Source organism: Erythrolamprus reginae, chromosome 10 (genome assembly GCF_031021105.1).
Source record: "Erythrolamprus reginae isolate rEryReg1 chromosome 10, rEryReg1.hap1, whole genome shotgun sequence".
Classification (NCBI taxonomy): Eukaryota; Metazoa; Chordata; class Lepidosauria; order Squamata; family Dipsadidae; genus Erythrolamprus; species Erythrolamprus reginae.
Window position 1 is genome coordinate 4,087,329 of NC_091959.1, and position 15,922 is coordinate 4,103,250.

Here is a 15,922-nt window from a genome sequence, read left to right on the forward strand (position 1 = left end):
GACTGTAACCAGACAACACACTGTTGATACAGATTTAAAAAAATAGATTGTCCATCATCATAGCAGAAGGACCAAGCACAATAAATTACAATTCGGCTCCTTTCGATAGAAACATAGAAGACTGACGGCAGAAAAAGACTTCATGGTCCATCTAGTCTGCCCTTATACTATTTCCTGTATTTTATCTTACAATGGATATATGTTTATCCCAGGCATGTTTAAATTCAGTTACTGTGGATTTACCAACCACGTCTGCTGGAAGTTTGTTCCAAGGATCTACTACTCTTTCAGTCAAATCATATTTTCTCACGTTGCTTTTGATCTTTCCCCCAACTAACTTCAGATTGTGTCCCCTTGTTCTTGTGTTCACTTTCTTATTAAAAACACTTCCCTCCTGAACCTTATTTAACCCTTTAACATATTTAAATGTTTCGATCATGTCCCCCCTTTTCCTTCTGTCCTCCAGACTATACAGATGGAGTTCATGAAGTCTTTCCTGATAAGTTTTATGCTTAAGACCTTCCACCATTCTTGTAAGCCCGTCTTTGGACCCGTTCAATTTTGTCAATATCTTTTTGTAGGTGAGGTCTCCAGAACTGAATACAGTATTCCAAATGTGGTCTCACCAGCGCTCTGTATAAGGGGATCACAATCTCCCTCTTCCTGCTTGTTGTACCTCTAGCTATGCAGCCAAGCATCCTACTTGCTTTCCCTACCACCTGACTGCACTGTTCACCCATTTTGAGACTGTCAGAAATCACTACCCCTAAATCCTTCTCTTCTGAACTTTTTGCTAACACAGAGCTGCCAATGCAATACTCAGATTGATGTATAGTAGAATGGTAGGAATTATTAATATATGGTTACAATTAACAAACATTACTATTATGATGACGATTATTGCTCAAATTGACTGTAACCAGACAACACATTGTTGATATAGACCAAAAAAACCCCGATTCTCCATCTTCATAGCAGAAAGAACAAGCCCAATAAATTATAATTTGGCTTCCTTCAACGGTAGGAAATGGCCAGAGATGAGCTTAAAATATTGGGTGAATGGGAGATCTTGTCTCATCCTTATTATCCCTCCGGTCTAGATGTTGAGAACGGTGAAGAATAATAAGGACAAAGGCCGTGTGAATCGGAGTATTGCTCTGTTTGGGTTTGGAGATGGAGGAGGTGGTCCCACCCAGAAGATGTTGGACAGGCTACAGCGAATGGAGGATACAGATGGCCTCCCCAGGTTAGTTCCTCTTGGCTAAACTCTTTAAGCAACAGAGAAACAAAGGCAAGAAAATAAAATTCCGTACTTGGTTACTCATGCCTTAGAATGGGGGTCCCCAAACATGGCAACTTTAAGACTTGTGGACTTCAACTCCCAGAATTCCTCACCCAGCACAGAGACTCCTGCCTGAAAACAGCGTTACTTCACCTTAAACCCATGCTGGGTGGGGAATTCTGGCAATTGAAGTCCATCTTAAAATTGATACTATATTTTTCGGACTATAAGACGCACCCCCCCCAAAAGAGGCTGAAAATTTGGGTGCATCTTATACTCTGAATGTAGCTTTTCCAAAGCTTTTTCCCCCCAGCCCTAATGAGATGCTAATGAACTTCCTAGCTTGCAGAATTTTTTTATTCCTATTCCCTCCGAAGTTGGTTTTTCCCAGCCCTAAGCCTTTGCAGGCTTGTTTTTATTGCTATTCTCTCCAAAGATTTTTTTCAGCGCTAACCAGGGGATAAAATAATGTGCTGAAGATGATCAGACTAAAGATCCTAGCCAGATTCTTCTTCTTCTTCTTCTTCTTCTTCCTCCTCCTCCTCTTCTTCTTCTTCTTTCTTCTTCTTCTTCCTTCTTCTTCTTCTTCTTCTTTCTTCTTCCTTCTTCTTTCTTCTTCTTCTTCTACTTCTTCTTTCTTCTTCTTCTTCCTTCTTCTTCTTCTTCTTCTTCTTCTTCTTCTTCTTTCTTCTTTCTTCTTCTTCCTTCTTCTTCTTTCTTCTTCTTCTTCCTTCTTCTTCTTCCTTCTTCTTCCTTCTTTCTTCTTCTTCTTCTTTCTTCTTCTTCTTCTTCCTTCTTCTTTCTTCTTTCTTCTTCTTCTACTTCTTCTTTCTTCTTCCTCTTCCTTCTTCTTCTTCTTTCTTCTTCTTTCTTCTTTCTTCTTCCTTCTTCTTCTTCTTCTTCCTTCTTCTTCCTTCTTCTTCTTCTTCTTCTTCTTCCTTCTTCTTCTTCTTCCTTCTTCTTCTTCTTCTCCTTCTTCTTCCTTCTTCTTCTTTCTTCTTCTTCTTCTTTCTTCTTCTTCTTTCTTCTTCTTCTTCCTTCTTCTTCTTCTTTCTTCTTCTTCTTTCTTCTTCTTCTACTTCTTCTTTCTTCTTCTTCCTTCTTCTTTCTTCTTCTTCTTCTTTCTTCTTTCTTCTTCTTCTTCTTCTTTCTCCTTCTTCGTTCTTCTTCTTCTTCTTCTTCTTCTTCTTATTATTATTATTATTATTAATTCGAGTTCTATGCTGCCCAATCCCAAAGGACTCAGGACGACTTACATATAGAAAAGTACAGTTAACAATAAAAAGAAGTCAAGAAAGTAGGCAAAATTTCCCCCCCTATTTTCGTCCCCCAAAACTAAGGTGTGTCTTATAGTCCGAAAAATAAGATAAGTTCCTTAAATGAATGCAAGGCCAGGACTGTTCTCAGCCAGGGTGGTTTTCTTTCACGCAGGGTTCAAATGTCTGCTCCAGATCAATTTTTCTCTGCCCTGGAGAAGGAAAAAGCTCAGCTCTGTACTTGGGTTGGAGAACTGTTTTTGGAACTGCATAACGGCACCTACACAACTCACGGGCAGGTGAGACTACACAAGACTTCATAGGAAGTTTTGAAATTTCTGTTAATGCTTCACTGCAGGCTCCCGGATTCAAAACGATTCATCTTGAACATATCTGTTGCTATCTCGGTAGGATTTCTAATCTGCTTCATTTTCCATTGTTATTTTAAGTCGCCGGACGTTTTGTATAAAATCCTGTTATTTTCTCACTGGATTCAGATTAAAAAGGGAAACAGGGAATGTGAGCGTTTACTCCACGACGTTGAGATCCTGAGTAGCTTGGCTCTGGTGCAGAAACCTTCTTTCCAGTATCCTTCTGCTCAGCTTCAGCAGCTATGGAGGTACAAACTTCAAAAATGCAAAAATGTGGTCTTTTATAGAATATAGGAACTTCTGGAATTAGGATTGGTTCTTCTAGTGCAGTGTTTCCCAACCTTGGCAACTTGAAGATATCTGGACTTCAACTCCCAGAATTCCCCAGCTAGCATTCTAGTTCTAGTGGCCAAATAGAAATCTTATTAAGATTGTAAGAAAAAGGAGGAAGAGAAATTGTCATGTTTGATTCTCTGTAGACAAGAGAATATTTTTTCAACCTTAATATGAGAATAGGGCATTTTAGAAGAAAGAGAGAGAGAGAATTATAAAGGTGTAGGAAGAAATAACAACAAAAAATATATACAAAGAATTACATCCGACTTCTTCTGAGGATATATAAGGCACTTGCTGCAAAACTAACTTCTTATTTCTCTGATTGCTAATTTATGTTGTTTTTTAAAGTGTATATTCACAAAATTTAATATTACGAGAAGCTGACGTTTTAATTGAATCACCGTATTGATGCTGGTGCAAATGTAGAGTGAAATAATTGCGAGCCCGCTGTTTTATGCAGAAAAATTACGCCAGCTACACAATACTCTGGATTACACCAAACTACCAGTTTAATCCAGCTGCATCTTTCTAAGGTCTTCCTTATACAGTGGAACCCCGACATAAGAGCTGCTCTACTTAAGAGCAACTCGAGATAAGAGCTGGGAGGGGAGAGATATTTTTGTTCTACTTACAAGCCCAAATTCGAGATACAAGCGCCAAGGAGCTGTCTCCTGAAGCCAAACGCTAACTTCCGCGTTCGGCTTCAGGAGACAGCTGCGAAGCGGCGCGCGTGTTTTAAAAGGTTGCAGCCGGCCTGGGGGGCTCGGGGGGGTGCTTGCAGCTTTCTTTCTTGCTCTTTTTCTTTCTCTCTTTTACCTTCCCTTCCTCTATTTCTTCTTTTCTTTCTCCTTCCCACCTTCTTCCCTCCCTCCCTCCCTTCACTCATTCCTCTCTTACTCTCCCCTTTCATAAGTTTCCTTGCTTCCTTCCTCTGTTCCTGTCCCTTCCCTCTTTCCTTCCTTCCTTCCCACCCTCCGTCCATTCATTCACCCATTCCTCTCTTGATCGCTTAAAGCCGGTCCCTGGTGCAAAAAGGGTTGGGGACCTCTGTCCTACAGGATTGGGTGGCAGAGAAGTTGAACATATGTAAATTTAAAAGTTTAAGAAAGTTTACAAGTTAAGTGAAAGAAACTTCATTATTCATTTATATGTACATGTACATTTCTTCATTAAAAACATGTCTTTCTGCATAATTTAGACTAACTTTGTGAGTTTTTTGAGGGCTGGAACCAATTAAAATTATTTACATTAATTCCTATGGGGAAAAGTCGTTGGAGATAAGAGCTGCTCGACTTAAGAGCCCAGGTCCGGAACGAATTAAACTCGTATCTCGAGGTACCACTGTATTCTCTGTGTATTTATTTATTTATTAGATTTGTATGCCGCCCCTCTCCATAGACTCGGGGCAGCTCACAACAATAACAAAGATAATGTGAAAACAAATCTAATAATTTAAAAAACACTAAAAACCCCATTATTAAAAGCAAACATACACACAAACATACCATGCATAAACTGTATAGGCCCAGGGGAGATGTCTCAGTTCCCCCATGCCTGACGGCAGAGATGGGTCTTAAGAAGTTTACGAAAGGCAAGGAGGGTAGGGGCAGTTCTAATCTCCGGGGGGAGCTGGTTCCAGAGGGTCGGGGCCGCCACAGAGAAGGCTCTTCCCCAGGGTCCTGTCAAACGACATAGTTTAGTCGCAACCCGGAGAAGGCCAACTCTGTGGGACCTAACCGGTCGCTGGGATTCATGCGGCAGAAGGCGGTCCTGGAGATATTCTGGTCCGATGCCTTGAAGGGCTTTATAGGTCATAACCAACCACTTTGAATTGTGACCGGAAATTGATCGGTGTATGTGGTCCTCTCTTTTTCGGCTGCAGGCTCCTGCTCTTGAACCAATTTCACGATGTCTTACCAGGCAGTTGTATCCAGCTTGTAGCCGAGGATGCCATGCGGTACTACTCAGGTGAGAAAGAACCAGCCATGAGAAGTTATTTGGTTAGGCAGCAGGAATCATAAGTGGCCATTAGAGAGTCCTAAGTTTTTGCTGCTTGGCTTGGTTTGCGAGAGGTGGACTATGACTCAAAACGCCAGGTTCAGTCCCGATGTTCTGGTGATTTATTGCCTGTCCACATGGACATCTATGGTGGTTTTGTGCCTCCAGGGTTCCGCTCAGCAGAAGATAGCTTTCTTCCTTTTGATAAATATCTTGGGTAACAGAACAGAGGAAAGGTCTACATGAGGGCTACGAAAGAGGCTTAGAATAGAATTCTTTATTCTTCATAGAATTCTTTAATGGCCAAGTATGATTGGACACACAAGGAATTTGTCTTTGGTGCCTATGCTCTCAGTGTACATAAAAGAAAAAGATACATTTGTCAAGATGAAGTCCTTTCTCTCGTCCTCTCCTTCCTTCCCAGAAATTCGCCGTTCTGGAGCCCAGCTTCTAAAAGATGCCACCTGTTCTTTGTGCAAAGAGCTGTCGGCCAGCAAGGACGAAACCAGCGATACCGTCCTAGTTGCCAACACTTTACCATGGGAAAGAACTGAAGTCATTTCCAAAACTGGACCGCAAGGAACTTTAGGTACCAACCCTAAAGTTAATTTTAGGCTTGTACGCAGCAAGAGTACCGTACCTACAATAGCTTAAACAAATGCATTTGTCTTTAGATTGATTGGGAACTGGTTGTCCAAAGATCTATAATAATAATCTATAATAGTCACAATTCAAAGTGTTGGTTATGACCTATAAAGCCCTTCATGGCACCGGACCAGATTATCTCCGAGATCGCCTTCTGCCGCACGAATCCCAGCAACCAGTTAGGTCCCACAGAGTTGGCCTTCTCCGGGTCCCGTCAACTAAACAATGTCGTTTGGCGGGGCCCAGGAGAAGAGCCTTCTCTGTGGCGGCCCCGGCCCTCTGGAACCAGCTCCCCCCAGAGATTAGAATTGCCCCCACCCTTCTCGCCTTTCGTAAGCTCCTTAAAACCCACCTCTGCCGTCAGGCATGAGGGAACTGAGATATTCCTTCCCCCTAGGACTTACAATTTATGCATGCTGTGTTTGTGTGTATGTTTGGTTTTTAAAAAGGGTTTTTAGTTATTTTAAATATTAGATTTGTCATATGCTGTTTTTATTATTGTTGTTAGCCGCCCCGAGTCTACAGAGAGGGGCGGCACACAAATCCAATAAATAATAATAATAATAATAATAATAATAATTCATTAGATTTGTATGCCATAATTCTACCATAATTATCTACCATAATTCCTCTGTCTCCTTTTGTGTTTTTTACAACCAGCTTTGGTGACAGCTCCCAGCCTGGGCTTCTGTGCTGTTCAAGAGTCATTTTCTCCTCCACATCCCGTGACCGTCAATAAAGAGGTGAGCTTGTTGGAACCTTTTTGAGGGTCTGTTGTAACTTTGGTTGCTACGCGAGAACTACCAACGGGACTGTCTCCTGCCTCATGCATCCCAATGACCGGTTAGGTCCCACAGGGTCGGCCTTCTCCAGATCCCGTCGGCCAGACAATGCCGTCTGATGGAGCCTAGGGGAAGAGCCTTCTCTGTGGCGGCCCCGGTCCTCTGGAACAAACTTCCTCTGGAGATGCTTACCGCCCCCTCCCTCCTGGTTTTTCGTAAAGCTCTGATGACCTGCCTCTGCCGGTGGGCATGGGGGCTATGAGTGACGAGATTGTGTCCAGCCAATGTTGTGAATGATTGAATTGGATGAAGGTGGATGAGGTTTTTAGAATATTTATTAATTTTGTATAATTCTTAAATTTCTTCACATATATTGTCTGCATTTACAGTTTTGTATGCCACCCTGAGTTGTCTTGAGAAGGGCAGCATAGAAGTCTAATAAACAAACAAACAGTTGGGGGAAAGATCAGAAGCAACGTGAGAAAATATGATTTGACTGAAATAGTAGTAGATGCTTGGAACAAACTTCCAGCAGACGTGTTTGGTAAATCCACAGGAACTGAATTTAAACATGCCTGGGATAAACATCGATCCATCCTAAGATGAAATACAGGAAATAGTAGAAGGGCAGACTAGATGGACCAGGAGGTCTTCTTCTGCCGTCAATCTTCTATGTTTCTATATAACAAACAACCTGTCTGAAAGCCAGAGAATGCCTTTTGAGCTATCTCAGTCTATGTTACCGCTGCCTTTAAAGATAGCGATAATATAGTGTAATGGTATGTATGAAGTACCTTGGGAAATGGGTTGCAGAACTGCCCAGGGAACTGATAAGAGAAGGCATCACCCAGGGAAGATAAGAGAAGGCATAGTCGTCTGGCAGGCCCCAGAGGAAGAGCCTTCTCGGTGCCGGCCCCAGCCCTCTGGAATCAACTTCCCCAGAGATTAGAACTGCCCCCACCCTCCTTGTCTTTCGTAAATTGTTTAAGACCCATCTGTATTGCCAGGCAGGGGGGAATTGAGATAACCCCCCCCCCCCCCAGGCTTATATAGTTTATGTATGGTATGCTTGTGTTGTATGATGGTTTTAATGATGGGTTTTAGATGTTTTTTAAATATTAGGTTTGTTACATTGCTACTATTGTTGTTGTGAGCCGTCCCGAGTCTGCAGAGAGGGGCGGCATACAAATCTAATAAATAATAATAATAATAATAATAATAATAATAATAATTATTATTATTATTATTATTACTATTATTATAGCCCAGGGCTGCAAAAGGGACTCTCTCTAATGTCGTAATTGTAATGGCAATGGCAGGTAATGACAGCTACTTTCAGACTTGCAAGATTCCGCCAATGTAGCTTTGCTGTAAAGTAGAAATAGCTCAGCTGGTCACGTTTCCTGTCTGGTGGACCTGGGAAGCCCGGCCTATAGGTCAATCGTTCCTTGTTTTTAACCCCAGGCAGATGGTTCTGTGACGTTGGCCAATGGTATCATCCAAGCCTGCCTCGATCCTTTGGGACGGGTGGTATCCCTTTCTTTACTACACCCCAAAAGGTACGTCATCAGCAGAGGTGGTATTCTGCAGGTTCAGACCAGTCCGACTCTTAATTTAAGTCAGCGTTTCTCAATTATTACGCCCCCCCTTATCGTGCCCCCAATTCTTCGCCGGGACGATTGTTTGCAATATTCGCTGAAAAAAACCTCAAGCGGCTTATCAGCGCGATTGGGGTGCAGTGTGTTTAAGTGACACCTTAATTTATTTGGCTTCATGCTGTCTGCTGCCAACATTTTTAGACAACAATAAACATACCGGTCTTTCCTCTTCTCTCACCGTAGTCCCACAGTGAAGCCAAGCACTGCATATGTTTCATCAGCTTTCTTCGTCTTAGCTTGTTTGCCTCATTATCTCCGTCTCTCTCCTCCTTTCTTTTCATCCCTGTTAAACATTTTTCCATGGTGTCATTTAAGGGTTTGTTATATGCACTTCATATCTCTTTCTCTGCGCTGTGTGCTTTTGTTCGGGGCAAAAAAACTCCCTGCGGCAAAAACAGCACGTTTCCCGGGGTCATGCGCCCCCCCCTAGGACGCCCCACTATTTGAGAAGCACTGAATTAAGTACACAGTCCATAGGGAGTTCTCCAAATGGGACGGTTCTCCCCTGACCCCTCTGGGTTGGACTTCTCATTGCAGAGAGGCTGTTCCGGAGGGTTGCCGGGCCAACCAGTTTGTCATCTTTGATGATGTTCCCCTATATTGGGATGCCTGGGACGTGATGGATTATCACCTAGAGACCAGGTAAGGCATCAAGGCGTCAAGGTTCCAAGTAATACATCCCCTTCAATGAGTGCTCAGAGTTGGGGACTTCAACTCCCAGAGTTTTTCAGCCAGCTTTGCTGGGAGTTAGCAACAGCAATAGCATTTAGACTTATATAATAATGCACTTGGGGAAAAGGAATCCTCAATTGGAGTATTGCATTGGCAGTTCTGTGTTAGCAAAAACTTCAGAAGAGAAGGATTTAGGGGTCGTGATTTCTGACAGTCTCAAAATGGGTGAGCAGTGTGGTCGGGCGGTAGGAAAAGCAAGTAGGATGCTTGGCTGCATAGCTAGAGGTATAACAAGCAGGAAGAGGGACATTATGATCCCGCTATATAGAGCGCTGGTGAGACCCCATTTGGAATACTGTGTTCAGTTCTGGAGACCTCACCTACAAAAAGATATTAACAAAATTGAACGGGTCCAAAGACGGGCTACAAGAATGGTGGAAGGTCTTAAGCATAAAACGTATCAGGAAAGACTTCATGAACTCCATCTGTATAGTCTGGAGGACAGAAGGGAAAGGGGGGACATGATCGAAATATTTAAATATGTGAAAGGGTTAAATGAGGTCCAGGAGGGAAGTGTTTTTAATAGGAAAGTGAACACAAGAACAAGGGGACACAATCTGAAGTTAGTTGGGGGAAAGATCAAAAGCAACATGAGAAAATATTATTTGACTGAAAGAGTAGTAGATCCTTGGAACAAACTTCCAGCAGACGTGGTTGGTAAATCCACAGGAACTGAATGTAAACATGCCTGGGATAAACATATATCCATTGTAAGATAAAATACAGAAAATAGTATAAGGGCAGACTAGATGGACCATGAGGTCTTTTTCTGCCGTCAGTCTTCTATGTTTCTGTGTTTCTATACTGCTTCATTGTGCTTTTACAGCCCTCTCTAAGCGCTTTACAGAATCAGCCTCTTGCCCCCAACAATCTGGGTCCTCATTTGACCCACCTGGGAAGGATGGAAGGCTGAGTCAACCTGGAGCTGGTGGTGAGATTTGAACTGCTGAAGTACAGCTAGCAGTTAGCTGAAGGAGCCTGCAGTGCTGCACTCTAACCACTGCACCACCCCTGGCTTGTTGAAATCCACAAGTTGCCAAGATTGGAGACCCCTGACCTATCATTTTGAGCCACCAATTTTCTAGCTACTCTTTTTTCTTTCCAGGAAGCCCATCACCCATCTCCTAAAACCCCTGGAAATCTCCACCCCAGGCGGCCTACGGGGCAGTGTGACCTTCTCCCTGCGGCTCAGTGAGAGCAGCGTCCTAACCCAAGAGGTCATCTTGGACGCTGCGAGCCCTTACATCTCCTTCCAGACTCAGGTTTGCTTTTCTTTTTTCTTTTCCTCTTTTCCAGCGGGATAAAAATTCGACTGGTCTTTCCTTCTCCTGAGCTGCAGATCTCCGTTCCTTGGTCAGAACTGCCAGTGAGAAAAAATAATAATATTTTTTTTAATTGTTTGCTTGCATTCCAGGTCGACTGGAACGAAGCTCACAAGTTCCTCAAGGTGGAATTTCCAGCCAAGGTTCGGAGCCCAAACGCCACTTACGAGATCCAATTTGGCCACTTGCAGAGACCGACGCATTGGAACACGTCCTGGGATTGGGCCCGGTTTGAGGTGAGGCTCTTTTTCTCCTAACAGGTTTTCCCAGGGGAGAGTGATCAAAATTCTGCTTGTTTTTTTTACATATCTATTTATTTTATTTATTCGATTTTTATGCCGCCCTTCTCCTTAGACTCAGGGCGGCTCAGAACATGTTAGCAATAGCACTTTTTAACAGAGCCAGGCTATTGCCCCCACAATCCGGGTCCTCATTTGACCCACACCGGAAGGATGGAAGGCTGAGTCAACCTTGAGCTGGTGATGAGATTTGAACCGCTGACCTACAGATCTACAGTCAGCTTCAGTGGCCTGCAGTACAGCACTCTGCCTGCTGTGCCACCCCAGCTCATATGGCTCTTTGGTGGCTCCTTGGTGGCCACCACCTTGAATTTATGCTTGTTTTTTTTATGTACAGCTCCTTGGTGGCTCCATGGTGGCCACCACCTTGAATTTCTACTTGGTTTTTTTACGTACGGCTCCATGGTGGCTCCATGGTGGCCGCCATCTTGAATTTCTGCTTGTTTTTTTACGTATGGCTCTTCAGTGGCTCCATGGTGGCCGCCATCTTGAATTTCTGCTTGTCTTTTTATGTACAGCTCTTCAGTGGCTCCATGGTGGCCGCCATCTTGAATTTCTGCTTGTCTTTTTATGTACAGCTCTTCAGTGGCTCCATGGTGGCCGCCATCTTGAATTTCTGCTTGTTTCTTTTACGTACGGCTCTTCAATGGCTCCATGGTGGCCGCCATCTTGAATTTCTGCTTGAATATTTCCTTTTCCGTTTTTTAAAGGTGTGGACTCACAAATGGGTAGACCTGTCGGAGCACGGCTTCGGGGTTGCCCTGTTGAACGACTGCAAATATGGCTGCTCGGTCCACGACAACATAATGAGTCTCTCCCTGTAAGTTTTGGTGGACGATAAGGAATTCTTGGGTTACGCTAAGAAATGATTTGGGGGATGACTTTGTCCGCCTGGGTTAGATTTTTTTTTCCCCCTTTGTCTTTATTTCCCTGTCAGCTGTTTGGTATTTTGTTGGGTTATCATGGGCAACTTGGCAACTTCAAGTTGGGTTTAAACCAAGAAGAGGATGTGGCGTGAAAGAGTGGATAATGAGTTTTGATCCCCATGAAGGTTACGTGCTCCGAAGTCCCCTGATGCTACTGCAGATATTGGACGTCACCAGTTTACCTATGCGGTGATGCCTCACCTGGGTAAGCAACACCTGAGAACCTAATCCTTCTCTTTCTCCTCCCTCCTTCCAGCTTCCTTTTCTTCTCTCACTCTTCTCTGCTTCTCTCCTTCCTTCCTTCCTTCCTTCCTTCTCCTTCCTTCCTTCCTTCCTTCTCCTTCCTTCCTTCCTTCCTTCCTTCCTTCCTTCCTTCCTTCCTTCCTTCCTTCCTTCCTCCCTCCCTCCCTCCCTCCTTCCTTCCTTACTTACTTACTTACTTACTTACTTACTTACTTACTTACTTACTTACTTACTTACTTATTAGATTTGTATGCCGCCCCTCTCCCTAGACTCGGGGCAGCTAACAACAGTAGTAAACATCATATAACAAATCTAATGTTTAAAATAATTAAAAACCCTTATTAAAACCAAACATACACACAAACATACCATGCATAAATTGTATAGGCCTAGGGGGGAAAGGGTAGTTCAGTTCCCCCAAGCCTGACAACAGAGGTGGGTTTTAAGGAACTTACGAAAGGCAAGGAGGGTGGGGGCAATTCTGATCTCCGGAGGGAGCTTGTGCCAGAGGGTCGGGGCCGCCACAGAGAAGGCTCTTCCCCTGGGTCCTGCCAGACGACATTGTTTAGTTGACAGGACCAGGAGAAGACCGACTCTGTGGGACCTAACTGATCGCTGGGATTTGTGCGGCAGAAGGCAGACCCGGATGTATTCTGGTCCGATGCCCTTCCTTCCTTCCTTCCTTCCTTCCTTCCTTCCTTCCTTCCTTCCTTCCTTCCTTCCTTCCTTCCTTCCTTCCTTCTCCTTCCGTCCTTCCTTCCTTCTCATTCCTTCCTTCCTTCCCTCCCACCCTCCCATTTCCCTCCCTACACCCCCTCCCTCCCCTCAGTTATTACTTTCTGCAAATCAGTTGGACAATTTTGTTTTTCCTAAATAATACAGTTTGCACAGACGTTGGTCTAATGGGGAGACTGGCAGAAGGAATGGGAAGCCACCAGGAAAGTTAGAGGGGAAACAATACCTCCAAAGTGATGGTAGCCTACTTTAAATAATGCCCCTGACTGTGCAGCTTTGTCATTTACAGGATCTTTCCAAGAAGCTGGGGTAATCCAGCAGGCCTACCGCTTGAATTTTCCTCTTCATATCATGGAGGGTCCTCCTGGGCCCTGTCCAGTCTGGAGTGCCTTCTCGGTCCTGTCTCCAGCTGTGGTCCTGGAAACAATAAAGCAGGTGAGGAGCTCAAGAAAAATTGAATTGTTAAACTCTGGGCATCCTTCCTCTTCTGGACCACCTGGCGAGGCTGATATCCATCTTACAAGCTTTCTCTTCCCCTCTTTTGCTTTTCCAAATTTCCCCATTCCTTCGGTGGCTCAACTGCTGTTGTTCTGACCATTGTCTAGTCCAGGGGTTTCCAACCATGGCAACTTTTAAGACTTGTGGACTTCAAAAATCAGTTGACTGGCAAGTGTAATGTGTGCTGGACCTGAGCTCGTGTGCCACTTGTGGTACTTGTGCCATAGGTTTGCCATCATGGTTCTAGCCGAAGCTTGAGTTTCATCGGGCACACCTTTCTCTGTCCCTAAGCCGCATCTTACCAGAGACAGGGCACGAGTAAGCTACCCAGAAGGGAAGAACCATGTTGAGCTGACCAGGGGATCTTTCTTGGTCTCTTTCCCCAGGCTGAGGACAGGCCAGACGCTTTGGTCATCCGGCTTTACGAGTCCTACGGCAGCACCGTTGACACCTGGCTCCAAATGGGCTTCCCCATTCAAGAGGCGGTTGTGTAAGTGGAAAGAGGATGACTTAATGGCCAGGTTTTCTCCCCAAGGCCCTTTCTCTAACAGCTTTTCTGCCCAAGACAGTTACAAGCACATGCTTTGTCCCCTAAACCCTTTTTTTATTTCAATGGCTGTGGATTATGTTCATTCACAGCTCGTAATGAGTCTCAAGCAGCTTGTAAATAGTCCGATGGCCTGCTACTGGAACAGTAAGGTGCTACATTCTAGTAGCGATCTTCAGGATGGGCATGGAGCTGTGTGTTCCTGATGTGCACATGCATGTGACCGTGTGAGATTTGGCTTCTGCGCATGCGCAGCAAGTGAAACCTTGTGTGAAGACACTTGCGCAAGTGAGATTTCTGCAATTTTCACCAAAATCTCGCTCGCGTGCATGTGCTCATACAGGATTTTGCTTACAGTGCATGTGCAGAAGCCATATCTCACGCTGATGGGCGCCCGCGCCCGCTGGACACCCACACGTCCACGACGGCCTCGGAGGGCACACCGGTTGTGCCGAAGACGGCAGTCCTTCCTTGCTTAACACGCTGCCAAAGACTTAATTGCCGATTATCTTGGCAAAGCACAAAGCAATCGACCAGAAAGAACAAAGTTGCTTCCCGCAAAGGCTCCTCTCTCCTGGCTCCTCCTTTATATCTTATGGGAGGGGCTTATAATCTCCCAGCCTTACTCCTGAGTTGCCCTTTTTTGTCTTAATTGTTTTTTGCCTTCTGGTAGCTCCATGCGTGCGCGCACTGGGAACTGGCTCCCTCTGTTCCTCTGCCTCGCTGATGTCAGATTCTAGAGGCTGCGGAGTCAGTGCCGAACTCCCAGATGGCCCTGTCCCTCTTTCTGCCTCGGGCGTGGAGCCTTCCTCAACCTCCAGCTCCACAGGCAGCCAGCGGATCACAACAATAACATCACTGTCTTCTGCAGGTGTGACCTCCTGGAAAGACCTGATCCCAACACCTCCTTGGTTCTGGAAGAACATCGGTTGAAGCTTTCCTTTCGGCCCTTCCAAATACTCTCTGTCCTGCTGGTCTTAAAAGGATTAAGCAGAGACTGAGGCTTGGGACAGTCTGCTCTTCTAAGGACTTCCTCACCTGGAACTTCTGTGGCCTGCCTAACCAGGTGAAGAACGGATTCTAGGGATGGGCTAACAGGTAGTCCTCAATTTATGACCACAGTTGGGACTGGCGCTTAAGAGCCCTGGTGGCTAGAATGCGATAATGCAGGCTAAGCTGCTGCCCACTATCAGCAGGTAAATCCTGACCACCTCAAGGTTGACTCAGTCTTCCATCCTTCCAAGGTGGGTCAAATGAGGACCCAGATTGTTGTTGTAGGCAAGAGGCCGACTCTCTGTAAACCGGGATAAAATTCCTAAGTGCTATTGCTATGATGTGATTGAGTCAAATGTTTTTCCCCCCATCGTTGTTAAGCAAATCATGTGGTCATTAATTGAATCTTGTCTTCTCCCTCCCCATTGGCTGAGCTTCATGGAAGATACAAATCTAATAAATAAATGAATGAATGAATGAATGAATGAATGAATAAAAGATCAAGAAATATGGCAATAATAACATAGAAACGTAGAAGTCTGACGGCAGAAAAAGACCTCATGGTCCATCTAGTCTGCCCTTATACTATTTCCTGTATTTTATCTTAGGATGGATCTATGTTTATCCCAGGCATCTTTAAATTCAATTACTGTGGATTTATCAACCACGTCTGCTGGAAGTTTGTTCCAAGGATCTACTACTCTTTCAGTAAAATAATATTTTCTCACGTTGCTTTTGATCTTTCTCCCAACTAACCTCAGATTGTGTCCCCTTGTTCTTGTGTTCACTTTCCTATTAAAAACACTTCCCTCCTGGACCTCATTTAACCCTTTAACACATTTAAATGTTTCGATCGTGTCCCCCCTTTTCCTTCTGTCCTCCAGGCTATACAGATTGAGTTCATGAAGTCTTTCCTGATATGTTTTATGCTTAAGACCTTCCACCATTCCTGTAGCCCGTCTTTGGACCCGTTCAATTTTGTCAATATCTTTTTGTAGGTGAGGTCTCCAGAACTGGACACAGTATTATTCCAAATGGCGTCTCCCTAGCACTCTATACATAGCTAGAGGTATCACAAGCAGGAAGAGGGAGATTGTGATCCTGCTGTATAGAGCGCTGGTGAGACCACATTTGGAATACTGTGTATACACGATTCAGTTCTACCACTTCTTGCCCAAAAAATCCCGTTCAATTTTGTCAATATCTTTTTGTAGGTGAGGTCTCCAGAACTGAACACAGTATTCAGTATAACAATTGTAATCATTAAAAGCAATTGTTGAATGAATAGAGTTTAGGGGG

The 15,922-nt window shown here is 44.3% G+C and overlaps 1 protein-coding gene across 1 annotated transcript in view; it reads left to right on the top strand.

The window, feature by feature from the left end:
- The window catches only part of MAN2C1 (mannosidase alpha class 2C member 1), a 25,141-nt gene extending 9,231 nt beyond the window's left edge, over window positions 1-15,910 (top strand). The window contains 16 exon segments of the mRNA XM_070762764.1: window positions 1,101-1,246; window positions 2,714-2,837; window positions 3,036-3,157; window positions 5,128-5,213; window positions 5,668-5,832; window positions 6,549-6,631; window positions 8,135-8,229; window positions 8,866-8,970; window positions 10,166-10,322; window positions 10,475-10,618; window positions 11,392-11,501; window positions 11,733-11,812; window positions 12,875-13,020; window positions 13,470-13,573; window positions 14,502-15,621; window positions 15,838-15,910. Of these exon segments, the coding sequence (XP_070618865.1) occupies window positions 1,101-1,246; window positions 2,714-2,837; window positions 3,036-3,157; window positions 5,128-5,213; window positions 5,668-5,832; window positions 6,549-6,631; window positions 8,135-8,229; window positions 8,866-8,970; window positions 10,166-10,322; window positions 10,475-10,618; window positions 11,392-11,501; window positions 11,733-11,812; window positions 12,875-13,020; window positions 13,470-13,573; window positions 14,502-14,631 (1,797 nt within the window). The 3' untranslated portion in view covers window positions 14,632-15,621; window positions 15,838-15,910.
- The last annotated feature ends 12 nt before the right edge of the window (window positions 15,911-15,922 follow it).